The sequence below is a fragment of the Somniosus microcephalus genome, chromosome 22 (assembly GCF_052327205.1).
Source record: "Somniosus microcephalus isolate GS21.2 chromosome 22, FLI_Smic_1.0, whole genome shotgun sequence".
NCBI lineage: Eukaryota > Metazoa > Chordata > Chondrichthyes > Squaliformes > Somniosidae > Somniosus > Somniosus microcephalus.
Genome location: NC_141008.1, coordinates 5,018,308 through 5,036,721, shown reverse-complemented (window position 1 = coordinate 5,036,721; position 18,414 = coordinate 5,018,308). Strand labels below are relative to the sequence as shown.

General features: G+C 48.2%; 1 protein-coding gene across 1 annotated transcript in view; it reads right to left on the bottom strand.

The window, feature by feature from the left end:
• Nucleotides 1–3,172: 3,172 nt before the first annotated feature.
• Nucleotides 3,173–18,414, bottom strand: part of rpain (RPA interacting protein) — a 31,621-nt gene continuing 16,379 nt past the window's right edge. Inside the window, exons 5-7 of the mRNA XM_085964133.1 lie at nucleotides 18,218–18,281; nucleotides 10,367–10,501; nucleotides 3,173–3,357 (exon numbers count right to left, since the gene is read on the bottom strand). Coding sequence (XP_085820259.1) covers nucleotides 3,328–3,357; nucleotides 10,367–10,501; nucleotides 18,218–18,281 — 229 coding nt within the window. The 3' untranslated portion in view covers nucleotides 3,173–3,327. The remainder of the gene's footprint in view (nucleotides 3,358–10,366; nucleotides 10,502–18,217; nucleotides 18,282–18,414) is intronic.

Sequence of the window (18,414 nt, the reverse complement as noted above, 5' to 3'; positions counted from 1 at the left end):
AAGGGAGAGAGTACGGAGCCCTACGGAACCGCCTTCCAGTCACAAAAACACTGAATTATGGTCACTAGCACCAAAATGCTCCTCCACTGATACACCTTCTACCTGCCTAGCTTCATTCCCTAAAACTAAGTCCAGAAACACCCCCTCCCTTGTTGGGCTTGCTACATACTGGCTAAAAAAGGTCTCCTGGATGCATTTTAGGAATTCCACACCCTCCACACTAATTTTATCCCAGTTATTATTGGGGTAGCTGAAATCCCTATTACTGCCCTATAGTTTTTGCACTTCTCAGAAATGTGTCTACATATTTGTTCTTCTACCTCCCTCTCACTGTTTGGGGGTCTGTAGTACACTCCCAGCAGTGTGATCGCCCCTTCTTTGTTTTTCAATTCAACCCATATGGCCTCATTTGATGATCCCTCCAACATATCATCCCTCCTCTCAGCTGTAATAGTTTCTTTAACTCCCCTCCCTTTTTACCTCCCTCTCTGTCCCATCTGAAAATCCTGTAACCAGGAATGTTGAGCTGCCATACCTGCCCCTCTTTCAGCCACATCTCTAATAGCTATAATATCATAGTCCCAGCTCATCTGCCTTGTTTGCTATACTCCTTGCATTGAAGTATATACCATTTAGTACAGGCAAACTTCCTTGAAGACTACTATCTAGCCCTCGATTCCACTGTCCTTCCAATTTACTTTGTTTGTTTTCCAAATTGCAGTTTTTGTTCCCTCCCTACTGACGCTATTCTTAGGTTCCCATCCCCCTGCCAGCTAGTTTAAACCCTCCCAACAGCACTAGCAAACGCTCCCGCGAGGATACTGGTCCCATTCCTGTTGAAGTGCAACCCGTCTGGCTTGTAGAGGTCCCACCTCCCCAGAAACGGTTCCAATTCCTCAGGAATCGAAAGCCCTCTCTCCTGCACCATCTCTCCAGCCACGCATTCATCTGCTCTATCTTCCTATTCCTGTACTCACTAGCACACGGCACTGGCAGTAACCTGGAGATTACTCCCTTGGAGGTCCTGCTTTTTAACCTCTTTCCTAGCTCCCTAAACTCTGCCTGCAGGACCTCATCCCTCTTTCTACCTGTCGTTGGTACCGATATGGACCACGATCTCTGGCTGTTCACCCTCCCCCCTCAGAATGCCCTGCAGCCATTCAGTGACATCCTTGACCCTGGAACCAGGGAGGCAACAAACCATCCTGGAGTCACGTCTGCGGCCGCAGAAACACCTTTCTGCTCCCCTAACTATTGAATCCCCTATCACTATTGCTTTCCCTCTCCTCTCTCCACCACCGCCCTCCCATGTAGCTGAGCCTTCCATGGTGCTGTGGACTTGGCTCTGGCTGCACTCCCCAGAGGAACCATCGCCCTCACCAGTACTCAGCACCAAATACTGGTTGGTGAGCAAGGTGGGCTCAGGGGACTCCTGCACTACCTGTCTGGTCCTCCTTTTCTGTCTGACGGTCACCCATTCCCTCTCTGCCTGCACACTCTTAAGCTGCGGGGTGACCACCTCCCAAAATGTGCTGTCCACGTAGCTCTCAGCCTCGCACAGCAGTGACTGCAGCCGCTGCTCAAGCTCCGTAACCCGGTGCTCGAGCTGCTGTAGCTGGCGACACGTCCCGCACAGGGAGGTGTCCAGGACTTCCCACATGGCACAGGATGTGCATTCCACGGGTGTGAGCTGCCCTGCTATACCTCTAATTAACAGACTATTTACTGACCTAGCTGGAATAAACATAAAACGGCAGCCAAGTATATACACTTACCAGATACTCACCAATCAGCTCCCTCCCCTTGTGCTGACATCACTTTTGACATCACTCTTTGAAAATTCTGCTGGTGCCGAGTTGGTACCACCGCCATCTCGCCACTCCTCCCAGGTCCACTCTGCCCCCGCTGCTGTGGGGCCTACCTGCGTCTTGGGCTCACTTTATACCGCTGCCGCCTCGCCGCTGCTGCTTACAGTCTTACTTTTTTCACCTCCCTCCTTGGCCTCATCACAGCAGCACAGTGGAAATCCGGCCAGGTACTTGCTGAGCAGGGCTTCACAGCTACAAAGGAATCTCTCCAGATTAAAGTGAGTGGCACTGTTATCGCCACTACCTGGAATAATAAACTTCCGCACTTTTCCAATCAATTCTGGCGTTGTTTACCTTTCTCACACCAGGATGTGTGCTTTGTTTTAATTGCATGCTGATAAACCAGCGTATTCCCCAATTTGTGTACACTGTATTTTGTTTCTAAAGTCAGGATATTGCATTGAATTGATTCTGCAGCAGGGTGAAAATTACTTTGTGTGGATTGGTTATTGTAAGTTTCTGATAGATGAGGGCAGCGGTTAAAGTGAGGACGCTCTCATGAGAGCCAAAACAGAGGTCAACATGAACTGAACTAATTGTTAAAGTTTAGAGCGTTCGTTCGTATGACCAATATTTATCCCTCAACCAACATCACTAAAACAGATGATCTGGTCATTATCACATTGCTGTTTGTGGGAGCTTGCTGTGCACAAATTTGCTGCCGCGTTTCCTACATTACAACAGTGACTACACTTCAAAAGTACTTTATTGGCCGTAAAGCGCTTTGGGACGTCTGGTGGTGGTGAAAGGCGCTGGAGAAATGCAAGTCTTTCAGTTTGGCTGGGATTGTTAGATATGGGATACCAATACTTTTTGTCTGTGAAACTCACTCTAGTGAAAGATGGGGCATGTACATGTTAAGGATCAATTAGATTTTCAGATAATGTCCCTGAATCGATTATTTAAAATAAATTCTACAGGGTTTACAAATCAAGACAAGTCACAGTACATTTTAATATTTTCCTTTTAATTCTGTCCAGCTTTATTTATGCCAGCCATTTAATACTTTTGAACCAAGTTACAAATAAAGTTGGAATCCAAAGCCCTCTTCAATTCAGGCATAGAATAGCTCAGTCTTCAGGAATCTGGTTAAAGCATTTTGTTTCAATACAAGGTCAGTAACCTCTTTTCCCCCATACTTTCTTTACCTATCGCTTTTAGCACCCCAAACTTGATCAGTATTTTTTCTTATGATTGCAGCCTACTTAAGCTGACAGAGACCCAACTTCATCACCTGCCTTAATATTTCTCTCATCCTTTTATTGAACAATCTCACTGGGAAAACAAAAATCAAGCACTTCTCATTGGGAGTATATACACAAAAAAAATCTTTATTAAATTCGAGGTAGAATACAGAATGCACAATGCAGTGCAGTGTGACAAAGCATGCACTGAGCTGATTAAAAGTCCGAGAACAGGCATTCATCGTTACTCTTGCAATGATGCGAGCTCAGTGTAACTACAGGATAACAGACAGGTAATCACAAACCTGAAAGAAAAAGAAAATGATTTAACACAAATTACAGTGAACTAACACAAAGGCAGTGTCTGAAAGGGATACATTTGAAGATGTTCATAAAGTATTTTGCAATGAAAAGATGTACCCCATTGTTAAACAATAGTTCTGATATTACATTCAATGCCAGGTTAGAGGTTGTGAGGTTGGAGCAGGAGAGCGCTGCACATTTTCGCTGAATGGATCTGGAGAGGTGTGAGAGATGTATCCAGAGATAGTGAACTGTTTTATGATTATAAGCAATGTTTCCCTAACCCATGGAAAATGGATAAATAAACAGATAAATCTGTTACCCCACACAAAGTTGCATAAAATAACAAAATCTATGCATGTAACATGGGGAAAGAGGATGGCTTCACTCCTGTGTCCAGACACTGGAAGTGGATGGGGCAAAGTGGCAACCTGTTCAATTGCTGATCACATTTAGAGAGAATTCAGGGGACCCCATGGCTCCAGACCCCCAAACCTGTAGATTGGGAACAAACAGGGTTGCATTCCCGAGAGGGGGTGAGGCGAGCAAGTGGGCGAGTCTATCGGTCAAAAAATACCTCACAATAAGCTTTATGTTGCTTCAATTTTAAAGTAAAACATTTATATTTACTTTCAAAGGCCCAATAATTTCCTGACTAACTACTAGTCTCGGGTTAATGGCTGGGGTGGGTGGAACTAAAAACAGCAAATCTCTGCATGCTGTGTGAATGGACAGTCTTGCTGTTCACCGAGGTGTACATATGGATGCTGGAAACTATAGTCCATTACCGTGAGTTACATTACAAAACAATACCTTGAACTCGAACCTCATGCTTATCAGAGAGGCAGAGGCCTCCAACAGAAAATGTTGTTAAACGCATTTCATCAAACACACACAATATTAGTAAGTTTAAAATGTGGGTCACTGATTAGAACTGCTACATCTCCAACCTGTTCCGTTGCAGTTTGTGTTGTGAAAATTATATTTCAGCCAATCACGTGCAAGTTTACTTGCAAGTGTGACGTTTGTGTGTGACACAAGACTTCTAATTATATATACTAGCTGATCTCCTGTGGCAATTCTCATAGGTAGTCTGGAACACAGTTACCATGTTTACCATGGCCTGTGCCTTTGGGGCCAGTGTACAGGTACTCGGGAGTGCTCTAAATAGGTCCAAGGCCAGTTTGAGGCCAATTATCATTTAAAACCTCAATATCAGCAGGTGCTTGCCTCGTTACCCCAAGATCAGAAAATAACTGGGCTTCATTTCTTTGTGTACATTTTGATTGTACAGAACACCAAATCACAACCGAATAAAGTGTTTAAGTTAACTGTGGCAGACAGTCTCAAAACTTTTACATAAAAACTATCAAGTCAGATGGTGCTCGGTTTCATACGGTCAGGAACACAGACCGAGTCGAATCCAATTTATCCTTCCACAGTTGTGTATATCCCTTTAAAACTACAATCAAACTGCTCTTAAGTTCAAACAGGAAGCAATTAAAAGATTGTTCCAAGTAAACACTAGTTAAATTTATGGCGGTTAGTATTAGTCACGAGACTGCAGATATTCTGGCTCCAGTATTGTGCGTTCCTGGAGAATTCCTTTGTTGCTTTTTTGAAGCATGACAGAAACTTAAATGTGATATTGACAGTGCGTAAGTGAAGTAAGTGAGTGGGAAGTGTGTGTTAGATTGGTGTTCAGAATTTCCCAGGACGTTGCTCATAGTGAGGTGCTGCATATGTTGTATTATGCTATGTAACACGCAATGTATGCCATGAAACACACCTGACTTATAGTGACTGAATGAGTCAAATTGCAGTTTTATTGCAGAGTACTCCAAGAGCACAAGTGAGAATTTTGGCTCGAAAGCAGCAGGAGGGAGCAGGGGAGAAAGATCTGGGTGTGAGGGGAAAGATCATACAATTGCAATGGTGATGGGTGAAGGATTTTCTATTTGTTCTTGCGGTACAAGTGACACATTACAGGCAATGTTCCCTTTAGTTTTTTTGGGTGCGTAGCCCATTCAAATATCCGCGCATGCGCGGTTTTCCCCATTTAAAAGCCGGAGAGCCGGCTGCGCGGAAGCTCCAGAGCGCGACTTAAAGGCAACATTGATTACAGGCAGTATTTACTGCTCATACCGAGTTGTTCCGAGAGTCAACCATATACAGTATTGTGGGTCTGGAGTCACGTGTAGGCCAGACCAGGCAGAGGTGGCAGCTTCCCTTCCCTGAAGGGCATTAGCCAACTAGCTGGTTAAAAAAAATATCTAGCAACTTTCATGGTCCTTTTTCCTGATGCCAGGCCACAAACTGACCAGATTTATTGAATTCAATTTCACAAGTTGCCGTGGAGGGATTTGAACTCGCCCTCTGGGTTGTGATGCCAGCACTATGAGCACTAGGCTACTTGAGCAGTGAGCTGCAGAAACTCAAGTATTTATTTTAAATGCAAGGCCCCTAGGCCAGTGCTTTCAAGAAACCTCTTCCACCCTCATCAAAACCGGACCACGAACCAGCTTTAAAAGAGTACAAGTGCAGCCAGGAAAGATTTCTTAAAATGGCTCCCCAGCAGGGACTAGGAAAACCGATATTATTTAAACAGCAATGTGGTTGACACTTAATTGCCCTCTGAAATGGCCTAGCAAGGTATTCAGTTGTAACAAACCACTACAAAACAAATTAATAAAAATGAAACAGGACAGACCACCCAGCATCGACACACCCAGCAACATCTGGGGACTTGTCCCACAGACTAGTCAAGCAACAGCCTGACATCGTCATACTCACAGAATCATACCTTTCAGCCAATGTCCCAGACTCCTCCATCACCATCCCTGGGTATGTCCTGTCCCACCGGCAGGAGAGACCCAACAGGGGCGGCGGCACAGTGGTATAGAGTCATGAAGGAGTGGCCCTGGGAGTCCTCAACATTGACTCATGGCTTCAGGTTAAGCATGAGCAAGGAAACCTCCTGCTGATTACCACCTACCGCCCTCCCTCAGCTGATGAATCAGTACTCCTCCATGTAGAACACCACTTGGAAGAAGCACGGAGAGTAGCAAGGGCACAGAATGCACTCTGGACGGGGGACTTCAATGTCTATCACCAAGAGTGGCTCGGTAGCACCACTACTGACCGAGTTGGTCGAGTCCGGAAGGACATAACTGCCAGTCTGGGCCTGCGACAGGTGGTGAGAGAACCAGCAAGAGGGAAAAACCGACTTGAGCTCGCCCTCACCAATCTACCTGTTGCAGATGCATCTGTCCATGACAATATTGGTAGCAGTGACCACCGTACAGTCACTGTGGAGATGAAGTCCCGTCTTCACATTGAGGACACCCTCCATCAGGTTGTGTGGCACTGCCACCGTGCTAAATGGGATAGATTCAGAACAGATCTAGCAGCTCAAAACTGGGCATCCATGAGGCGCTGTGGGCCATCAGCAGCAGCAGCATTGTATTCCACCACAATCTGCAACCTCATGGCCCGTCATATCCCTCACTCTACCATTACCACCAAGCCAGGGAACTAACCCTGGTTCAATAAGGAGTGTAGAAGAGCATGCTGGGAGCAGCACCAGGTGTACCTAAAAATGCGGTGCCAACCTGGGGAAGCTGCAACACAGGACTACATGCATGCTAAACAGCAGAAGCAGCATGCTATAGACAGGGCTAAGCGATCCCACAATCAACGGATCAGATCAAAGCTCTGCAGCCCTGCCACATCCAGTCATGAATGGTGGTGGACCATTAAACAACTAACGGGAGGAGGAGGCTCCACGAATATCCCCATCCTCAATGATGGTGGAGCCCAGCACATGAGTGCAAAAGACAAGGCTGAAGCATTTGCAACCATCTTCAGCCAGAAGTGCCGAGTGGATGATCCATATCGGCCTACTCCTGAGGTCCCCACCATCACAGAAGCCAGTCTTCAGCCAATTCGATTCACTCCACGTGATATCAAGAAACGGCTGAGCCCACTGGATACAGCAAAGGCTATGGGCCCCGACAACATCCCGGCTATCGTGCTGAAGACTTGTGCTCCAGAACTAGCCGTGCTTCTAGCCAAGCTGTTCCAGTACAGTTACAACACTGGCATCTATCCGACAATGTGGAAAACCGCCCAGGTATGTCCTGTCCACAAAAAGCAGGACAAATCCAATCCGGCCAATTACCGCCCCATCAGTCTACTCTCAATCATCAGTAAAGCGATGGAAGGTGTCGTCGACAGTGCTATCAAGTGGCACTTACTCACCAATAACCTGCTCACTGATGCCCAGTTTGGGTTCCGCCAGGACCACTCGGCTCCAGACCTCATTACAGCCTTGGTCCAAACATAGACAAAGGAGCTGAATTCCAGGTGAGGTGAGAGTTACTGCCCTTGACATCAAGGCAGCATTTGACCGAGTGTGGCATGAAGGAGCCCTAATAAAACTGAAGTCAATGGGAATTTGGGGGGGGGGGGGGGAGAAACTCTCCACTGACTGAAGTCATACCTATCACAAAGGAAGATGGTTGTGGTGGTTGAAGGTCAATCATCACAGCCCCAGGACATCGCTGCAGGAGTTCCTCACGGCAGTGTCCTAGGCCCAACCATCTTCAGCTGCTTCATCAATGATCTGGATGACGTTCAGGCTTGGGCTGATAAGAGAGTCTGAACACCGCTCCTTGACATTCAATGGCATTACCATCGCCAAATCCCCCACCATCAACATCCTGGGGGTCACCACTGATCAGAAACTTAACTGGACTAGCCACATAAATACTGTGGCAACAAGAGCAGGTCAGAGGCTAGGTATTCTGTGGCGAGTGTCTCACCTCCAGACTCCCCAAACCCTTTCTACCATCTACAAGGCAGAAGTAAGGAGTGCGATTGGAATAGTCTCCAGTTGCCTGGATGAGTGCAGCTCCAACAACACTCGAAGCGCGACACCATCCAGGACAAAGCAGCCCGCTTGATTGTCACCCCATCCACCACCTTAAACATTCACTCCCTCCACCACCGGCGCACCGTGACTGCAGTATGTACCATCTACAAGATGCACTGCAGCAACTCGCCAAGGCTGCTTCGACAGCACCTCCCAAACCCGCGATCTCTTCCACCTAGGACAAGAGCAGCAGACGCATGGGAACACCACCACCTCCAAGTCACACACCATCCTGACTTAGAAGTATATTGCCGTTCCTTCACCGTTGCTGGGTCAAAATCCTGGAACTCCCTCCCTAACAGCACTGTGGGAGTACCTTCACCACACGGACTGCAGCGGTTCAAGAAGGCGGCTCACCACCACCTTCTCGAGGACAATAAATGCTGGCCTTGCTGGTGACGCCCACATCCCATAAAAACAAATTTAAAATAAATAAACACTAATTTTAAAAGCATTTTATAACTCGCAGCACCTGCGAAAGCACTTGGGGGAGGGAAGGGGGGGGCAGGCAGGGGGAAGAGAGAGACGGAGAGACAGGGATTATATATTTATATATATCTTGCCTGCCTCAGTTACGTCACACCTTTCAAAATTGTCACTCCTGAAAGCGAGGCCGCAGAGATGTGCCATATATTCATAGGACACAAAACTATCAGCTCAATGATAGGGTGAGATGAGGAAGGGTTGGAGGAGGCTTGAGTGGCACATAAACACCAGCATGGACCTGTTGGTCCCAACGGCCTGTTCCTGTGCTGTAAGTACTATGCAAGACTGTGTAAAATAGCAATCAAATATAAAAACTAGCAAAAACCTACCAAATCACTCAACAACTTGCATTTGTATAGCACCTTTAACGTAGCAAAAGGTGCATAAATAATCTGACCACCACTTCTAATGTGATCTGGTGAATAACTTTAGTAAACTGGAGTATTTATTTTGGGAATAAAAGGCCCTGTTTGTATCAATAGGAATATTTCAAACAACTTGCATTTATACAGTGCCTTGAACACAAACCATCCCAAGGCGCTTCACAGGAGTGTCATCAGTCAATGATTGACACCGAGCCAGGAGGAGATATTGGGACAGGTGACTAACAGCTCGGTTTTCAGGAGCATCTTCAAAGGGAGCGAGAGATGGGGAAAGGTTTAGGGAGGGAATTCGAGGTTAGGGCCGGGACAGCTCGGCTGCCAATGGTGGGGCGAAGGAAGTGGGGGATGTGCAAGAGGCCAGAGTTCTCAGCGGGTTGGGGGGCTGGAGGAGGTTACAGAGGTGGGTAGAGGCGAGGCCATGGAGGGATTTGAACATGAGGACGAGAATTTTAAAATCGGGGCCCTGGTGGACTTGGGAGTTAATGTCGGTCAGTGAGCACAGGGGCGATGGGTGAATGGGACTTGGTGCGAATTAGGACATGGGAAGCAGAGTTGTGGATGAGCTGAAATTTATGGAGTCTGGAAGATGGGAGGCCGGCATTAGAATAATGGAGTCTGGAGGTAACAAAGACACGGATAGGATTTCAGCAGCAGATGGGGCAGGGGCAGGGGCTGAGGCAGTATTACGGAGGTGGAAGTAGGCGGTCTTGGTAATGAAGAGGATATGTGGTCAGAAGCTCAGCTCAATCTGCTTCAACCTCAGATAGTGGCCAGGGAGGGAGATGGAATCCATGGCTAAGGAAGAGAGTTTGTGACGGGTGCTGAAGACAATGGCTTCAGTGTTGGGAGGGAATCTCGGCTCATCCAGGCTGGATGTCGGACAACACAGAGGCAGTGGAGGGGTTGAGAGGGGTGGTGATGAGGGCGTCGTCAGCGTACATGTGGAACCGGATGTGTTTTCGGATGATATGGGGGGGGCCAAGGATAGATCCTTGGGGGACTCGAGGTAACAGGGTGTGGGTGGGAACAAGAAGCCCTCACAAACTTTTAACAGAAAGGGTGGGTGCATGTTCAGCGAGTGAAAGGACAGCTTTGCAATTGCACATTAATGAATCCTGTGAAGGAACAGAGCATGCTAAAGTTCCATCTTTCCCCAACAGCTGAAATGCTGCTGCACATCATTTTAGTGTAGTAAACAATCACACTCACCCGACAGCTCATGAGAAGCATGGGTTCTGCTTCTATACCGTCTACCACAGAGCAGCTTGGACAATGTGCACATAGGCTGCTATGTTCCGTGACACCGTGCTCAAGAAGAGCTCGAAATTGCTGCACGGTCATTTCCTGTAAGTGAATGGGTGGAAACATGAAGCATCTTAATAGGCTGAAGCTGCATTGGGTTCACATCACAAGCTCAACAGTAACTAAAGAGATTCCTCTACCTCAAGGTGTGCCTTGTCCACAAATAGGTCAAATCCAACCTGGCCGCTCTATCTGCCTCCTCCCAGCAAAGTGATGGAAGGAGTCATCAACGGTACTATCGAGCGGCACGGACACCAATAATCCGCTCACCGATGCTCAGTTTGGATTCCGCCAGGATAATTTGGCTCTAGACCTCATTACAGCCTTGGTTCAAACATAGACACAATTCCAGAGGCAGCATTCAATCGAGTGTGGTGCCAAGGAGCCCTAGTTAAACTGAGCAATAGGGATCAGGAGAAAACCTCTCCACTGGCTGGAGTCACACCTAGCACAAAGGAAGATGGCTATGGTTGTTGGAGACCAAACATCTAAACCAATGACATCGCTGCAGAAGTTCCTCAGGGCAGCATCCTAGGCCCAACCATCTTTAGCTGCTACTTCAATGGCCTTCCCTCCATCACTTTGTGTGTGGGCTGTTCACTGATGATTGCAGTGTTCAGCTTCATTCGCAATTTCTCAGATAATGAAGCAGTCCGTGCCTGCACACAGCAAGACCTGGACAACATTCAGGCTTGGGCTGATAAATGGCAAATTTGCTTCAAACAAGTGCCAGGCAATGACCATCTCCAACAAGAGAGAGCCCAACTACCTCCCTATGACATTCATGGCATTATCATCGCCGAGTCCCCCATCAACATCCTGGGGTGGGTTGCTATTGACCAGAAACTCAAGTGGATCAGTTATATAAATGCCATGGCTACAAGCGAAGGTCACAGGTTGGGTATTCTGTGGCAAGTGGCTTACCTCCCGACTCCCCAAACCTTTTCCACCACCTACAGGGAACAAGTCTGTGGAGGAGGAATTCCTGGAGTGCATACGGGATGGTTTCCTGGACCAATATGTCGAGGAACCAACCAGAGATCAGGCCATCTTAGACTGGGTATTACGTAATGAAAAAGGATTAATTAGCAATCTTGTTGTGAGAGACCCCTTGGGTCGGAGCGATCATAATATGATCGAATTCTTCATTAAGATGGAGAGTGAAGAAATTGACTCAGAGACTAGGGTCCTGAATTTAAATAAAGGAAACTACGATGGTTTGAGGTGCGAGTTGGGTAGGATTGATTGGGGAATGTCACTCAAAGGGTTGACTGTAGATAGGCAATGGCAAATATTCAAAGATCACATGGATGAACTACAGAATTTGTTCATCCCAGTTTGGCATAAAAATAAAACAAAAAAGGTGACTCAACCGTGGCTAACAAGGGAAATTAGGGATAGCATAAGATCCAAGGAGAGGACATATAAATTGGCCAGAAAAAGCAGTAAACCTGAGGATTGGGAGCAGTTTAGGATTCAGCAAAGGAGGACAAAGGGATTAATTAAGAGGGGGAAAATAGAGTATGAGAGTAAGCTTGCAGGGAACATAAAAACTGACTGTAAAAGCTTTTATAGATATGTGAAGAGAAAAAGATTGGTGAAGTCAAGCGTAGGTCCCTTGCAGTCAGAATCAGGGGAATTCATAATGGGGAACAAAGAAATGGCAGACCAATTAAATACATACTTTGGTTCTGTCTTCACAAAGGAGGACACAAATAACCTCCCAGAGATGTCAGGGAACATAGGGTCTAATGAGAGGGAGGAACTGAAAGAAATCAGTATTTGTAAGGAAATGGTGTTAGGGAAATTGACGGGATTGAAGGTCGATAAATCCCCAGGGCCTGATAATCTACATCCTAGGGTACTTAAGGAAGTGGCCCTAGAAATAGTAGATGCATTGCTGTTCATCTTCCAGAATTCAATAGACTCTGGAACAGTACCCATGGATTGGAGGGTAGCTAATGTTACCCCATTATTCAAAAAAGGTGGTAGAGAGAAAACAGGGAATTATAAGCCTGACATTGGTAGTGGGGAAAATGCTAGAGTCCATTATAAAGGATGTAATAGCAGAGCACTTTGAAAACAGTGACAGGATCGGACAAAGTCAACATGGATTTACAAAAGGTAAATCGTGCTTGACCAATCTACTGGAATTTTTTGAGGATGTAACTGGTAAAATAGATAAGGGAGAACCAGTGGATGTGGTGTATTTGGATTTTCAGAAGGCTTTCGATAAGGTCCCGCATAAGAGATTAGCGTGTAAAGTTAAGGCACATGGGATTGGGGGCAAGGTATTAACTTGGATAGAGAACTGGTTGGCAGACAGAAAGCAAAGAGTTGGAATAAACGGATCTTTCGCCGAGTGGCAGGCAGTGACTAGTGGGGTACCGCAGGGATCGGTCCTAGGACCCCAGCTATTCACAATATATATTAATGATCTAGACGAGGGAACTAGATGTAATATCTCCAAGTTTGCAGACGACACAAAACTGGGTGGGCATGTGTGCTGTGAGGAGGATGCCGAGAAACTCCAGTATGATTCGGACAGGTTGTGTGATTGGGCAGAAGCATGGCAGATGCAATATAATGTGGATAAATGCAAGGTTATCCACTTTGGTGTCAAAAACAGGAAAGCAGATTATTATCTGAATGGCAATAGATTGGGAGAAGGGGAAGTGCAACGAGACCTGGGTGTCCTTGTGCACCAGTCGCTGAAGGTAAGCATGCAAGTGCAGCAGGCAGTTAAGAAGGCCTTGTATGTTGGCCTTCGTAGCGAGAGGGTTCGAGTACAGGAACAAGGATGTCTTGCTGCAGTTGTACAGGGCCTTGGTGAGACCACATCTTGAGTAGTGTGCGCAATTTTGGTCGCCTTATCTAAGGATGTTCTTGCCAAGGAAGGAGTGCAGCGAAGGTTCACCAGGCTGATACCTGGGTTGGCAGGAATGACATTATGAGGAGAGGTTGGGTCGATTGGGCTTATACTCGCTGGAGTTTAGAAGAATGGGAGGGGATCTCATTGAAACTTATAAAATTCTAACAGGACTAGACAGACTAGATGCAGGAAGGATGTTCCCGATGGCCGGGAGTCCACAACCAGGGGTCACAGTCTAAGGATAAGGGGTAAACCATTTAGGACAGAGAGGAGGAGGAATTTTTTCACCCAGAGAGTGGTGAACCTGTGGAATTCTCTACCACAGAAGGCAGTGGAGGCCAATTCATCTATATCAGCCGCGCGATACGCGGGGGACCTCAGCTCCAGACCTCAGGCGCTAGGCAGGGGGAGGGGCCGGAGAGAGGGACAGAGGGGAGCGGGGGAGGCAGAGAGGGGGGGGGGGAGGGGAGTGAGAGGAGGGGAGGCAGAGGAGGGGAGTGAGAGGAGGGGAGTGAGAGGAGGGGAGTGAGAGGAGGGGAGTGAGAGGAGGGGAGGCAGAGGAGGGGAGGCAGAGGAGGGGAGGCAGAGGAGGGGAGGCAGAGGAGGGGAGGCAGAGGAGGGGAGGCAGAGGAGGGGAGGCAGAGGAGGGGAGGCAGAGGAGGGGAGGCAGAGGAGGGGAGGCAGAGGAGGGGAGGCAGAGGAGGGGAGGCAGAGGAGGGAGGGATAGGATAGGATAGGACAGGGAGAGGACATGACAGGGAGAGGGGGGACACACAGGGGCAGGGAGACCAAGCGCCCCAAAATTGCCCACTGACCGCGCATGCGCCGCCCGCAGCGGCCGTCCATCAGCCGCGCCATACGCGGGGTACCTCAGCTCCGGACCTCAGGCGCTAGGCAGGGGGAGGGGCCGGAGAGAGGGACAGAGGGGAGTGGGGGAGCTTTTAAAACACATTGTTTTAAAAAAAAATGATTTAGAAAGTAATTAACTTATCTAATCTCATTAATTTTCCTACCTTTCCCCGTTTTTCCAGGTAGGCCTAGAAGTCTCGGCGTCTCCTGCGCACCCACGCCCGAGCTAGGCACCTCCCGGCCCCACTCGAAGGCTGGAGGGCCGAGCCTCAGCCCAGCGCCGCTAGGGTGCGCGCGCAGCAGGAGCGGAGACGCGCTGTCTCTCTCTGGCCGGCCGGGGCTTGCTGAGCGTCAAGCGTTACCCTGGCAACCCCGGCCGGCCGTCTCGCACAGCCGCAATCGGCGGTCTTCACCTCGGGGGTTGGGGGGGGGCGCGACCCTCGGGGGGGGGGGGGGCCCCCCAGCCCTCCCTTTCCCCCCCGCCCTCCCCCCCCTCTCCCCCTCCCTCCTCCCCCTCTCCCCTCTCTCTCCCTCCCCCTCCTCCCCCCAGTCGCTCTCTCTCTTCCCCCCAGTCGCTCGCTCTCTTCCCCCCAGTCGCTCGCTCTCTTCCCCCCAGTCGCTCGCTCTCTTCCCCCCAGTCGCTCGCTCTCTTCCCCCCAGTCGCTCGCTCTCTTCCCCCCAGTCGCTCGCTCTCTCTTCCAACAACATTCCCTCGAAAAAGCCTCGGCACCGCCGGGCACTTCAGCTAGTTAAATATATTCAAGAAGGAGTTAGATATATTTCTTAAGGCTAAAGGGATCAAGGGATATGGAGAGAAGGCAGGGACAGGGTACTGAATTTGGATGATCAGCCATGATCGCATTGAATGGCGGAGCAGGCTCGAGGGGCCGAATGGCCTACTCCTGCTCCTATCTTCTATGTTTCTATGTTAGTCAGGAATGTGATGGAATAGTCTCCACTTGCCTGGTTGAGTGCCGCTCCAACAACACTCAAGAAGCTTGACACCATCCAGGACAAAGCAGCTCGCTTGATTGACACTTCCTCCACGAGCTAAACATCCATCCCCTTCACTACTGGCTGCAGTGTGTACTAACTGTAGGATGCACTGAAATGGGCTTCATCAGCAGCATCTCCCAAACCTGCAACCTCAATGGTAGCAGGTGTACGAGAACACCACCACCTCCAAGTCACGAGTCACTGACTTGGATATATATCGGCGTTCATTCACTGTCGCTGGGTCAAAATCCTGGAACTCCCTACCTAACACCACACTGACTGCAGCAGTTTAAGGCAGCGGCTCACCACCACCTTCTCAAGGGAAACTAGGGACCGGTAATAAATACTGACCTTGCCAGGTTCACCCTCATCCCGAAAAAAGTATTAGGCTTATTTCAGAATCAGCATTGGGGGTAGCTACGGAGTCTGGTAACATTGGGAAGGATTTGCTCGGGTCTGGGAGCTCGGAGAGAGGAAGCCCAAACCCCAAAATATGAAAGGAGTCGGTGGATCCAGGTAATTAAGAGCAGGGCAAGATCTAGCAGTATTAAGGTGGGTGGACGGGGCAGCTTGGTGGAGCAAGGTGACTTGGAGAGTGGGGCCCAAATTGCCTTAGGCCACTTTCAGGCCATCAGGAGATATACTGGAAGTTGGATCAAGATATTTCATTCTATACAGGACGATATTAATCTGCTCGAAAGGTTTCGGTATTCTGTCTGTTTTTTACCTGCTGGGGAAAGCGCAGGATATCGGTCTGATATTGTGGCAGTACAGATAATCACTTCAAAAACTCTGCCATTAGTCATAGAATGTTACAGCACAGAAGGAGACCATTCAGCCCATCGTGCCTGTGCCGGCTCTTTGAAAGAGCTCTCCAATTAGTCCCACTCCCCCGCTCTTTCCCCATTGCCCTGTAATTGCTTCCCTTCAAGTATTTATCCAGTTCCCTTTTGAAGGCTACGACTGAATCTGCTTCCACCGCCCTTTCAGGCAGCGCATTCCAGGTCGTAACAACTGGCCGTGTAAAAAAAAGTTTCATGTTGCCTTTGTTTTTTTTGCCAATCACCTTAAATCTGTGTCCTTCGGTTATCGACCCTTCAGCCATTGGAAACAGTTTCTCTATCTAAAGCCTTCATGATTTTTAAACACCTCTAACAAATCTCCTCTTAGCCTCCTCTGCTCCAAGGAGAACAATCCCAGCTTCTCTAGTCTATCCACGCAACTGTAATCCCTCATCCCTGGAACCATTCTAGTAAATTTCTTTAATTCGTTCCTGGGATGTGGGCGTCGCTGGCAAGGCCAGCATTTATTGCCCATCCCTAATTGCCCTTGAGAAGGTGGTGGTGAGCTGCCTTCTTGAACCGCTGCAGTCCGTGTGGTGAAGGTACTCCCACAGTGCTGTTAGAGGGAGTTCCAGGATTTTGACCCAGCAACGATGAAGGATCGGCGATATATTTCCAAGTCAGGATGGTGTGTGACTTGGAAGGGAACTTGGGAGGTGATGGTGTTCCCATGTGCCTGCTGCCCTTGTCCTTCTAGGTGGCAGGTTTGGCAGATGCTGTTGAAGAAGCCTTGGCAAGTTGCTGCAGTGCATCTTGTAGATGGTACACACTGCAGCCTACTATTCCTATACTCAGTAGCGTGTGGCACTGGGAGTAATCCAGAACAGGACCTTTGAGGTCCTGTTTTTTAACTTTTTCCCTGACTGCAGGACCTCAACCCTTTTCCTTCCTGTCATTAGTTCCCACATGGACCATGACTTTTGGCTGTTCACCTTCTCCGCACCCGCTCAGAATGTTCTGTACCCTCAGTGATGTCCTTTACCCTGGCACCAGGGAGTCAATACACCATGCGAGACTCGTGCCGACGGTTGCAGAAACACCTGCCAATCCCCCTAGGACCACTGCATTTCTACACTTTGCTGTTCCCCCGTGTAGTCATTTGCCCCAGTGCAGTGGATGTGGTCCAGACTGCACTCCCCTGAGGTGTCACCCTCACTGGTATTCAGCACTGGAAACTGGTTTGAGTTTGCCGCACTCCTGGAGGATTCCTGCACTGCCTGCTTCTTCCTACCCTGCTGGATGGCCATCCACTTACTATTCTCTTGAACTCTCTGTAGATGCAGGGTGGCCACCTCCTGGAACGTGCACTCCAGGAAATTCTCAACCTCCCGTCTGCCCTGCAGCGACTCCAGCCATTCCTCAAGCTCAGAAACCCCGAGCTAGAGTTCGAGCAGCTGGAGGCACTTCCTGTACATGTGGTTATCCTGCAGTTCCCACATGGCACAGGAATTGCAAGGGGGGCTCAGCTGTTTCATCATCTTGCTTTAAAAACAATCCCTTTAGATCTAATTAATTATGCTGATTATTTATATATTTACTGTTGCCCTTTGCTTCAAAGCACTTAGCACCTCTTTCCCACACCACACTGAATTCCACTCTCACCAAATTCCTGCTACCATTCTGTTTACAAGCCACTCCATTTAGTAGATTCTCCCAGCTGTGTGTAGCAGATATCCCTCTAATATAAATCTTTTACAAACACCCAAGTTACAACCAGTCAGTCAATAGCCAGCCACAACAACCAAATCCTCGTCAGGTACCCACTTACAGCTGATTTGGCTGTTAACTGCATTGACTTGCAGTTTTAAAGTTAAGTTTTAAAGTCAGAAATGTATGTCAAATTTCAGCTTGATTGAAACACACTATCTGTACTATTTACCCACTCTTTACCACTCTCACCAAATTCCTGTTGCTGCTAGGTTTACAAGCCACTCCGTTTAGTGGATGCGACCAGTTCTGTGCACACAGCTCAGAGTACTTCCAGTAGTACAGGAATCAAATGGTTTCTTGACTCAAGGAACACATGCAGCAGGTTTCTGGACAAAGAGTTTCACTGAGACAGAGGTTAGGTAAGTAGTGCCTTGACCCACAGCACGCGAGAATGTGGGATGTGAGTCCAGTACAGCTCACCTGCTTACCATTCTCAGGAAGGAAAGAAAGAAATCAAGGGAATCAGATTGCTGTATGCAACAAACTTACCCGTGTATTGATACACATTCCACATGGGCAAGTTATAAAGTCACTGCTCACATTTAGGTAGTTCCTGGGAAAGGAAAGTAGCTTTGGTTAGATTGTGGGTCCTTTTTGTTCAGGCCTTATGCTGAAACAAATCATGACAAATGGTCATCATAGTAAACACACTGTGGTCAAATACATCATCGACTCGCAATTTTCTC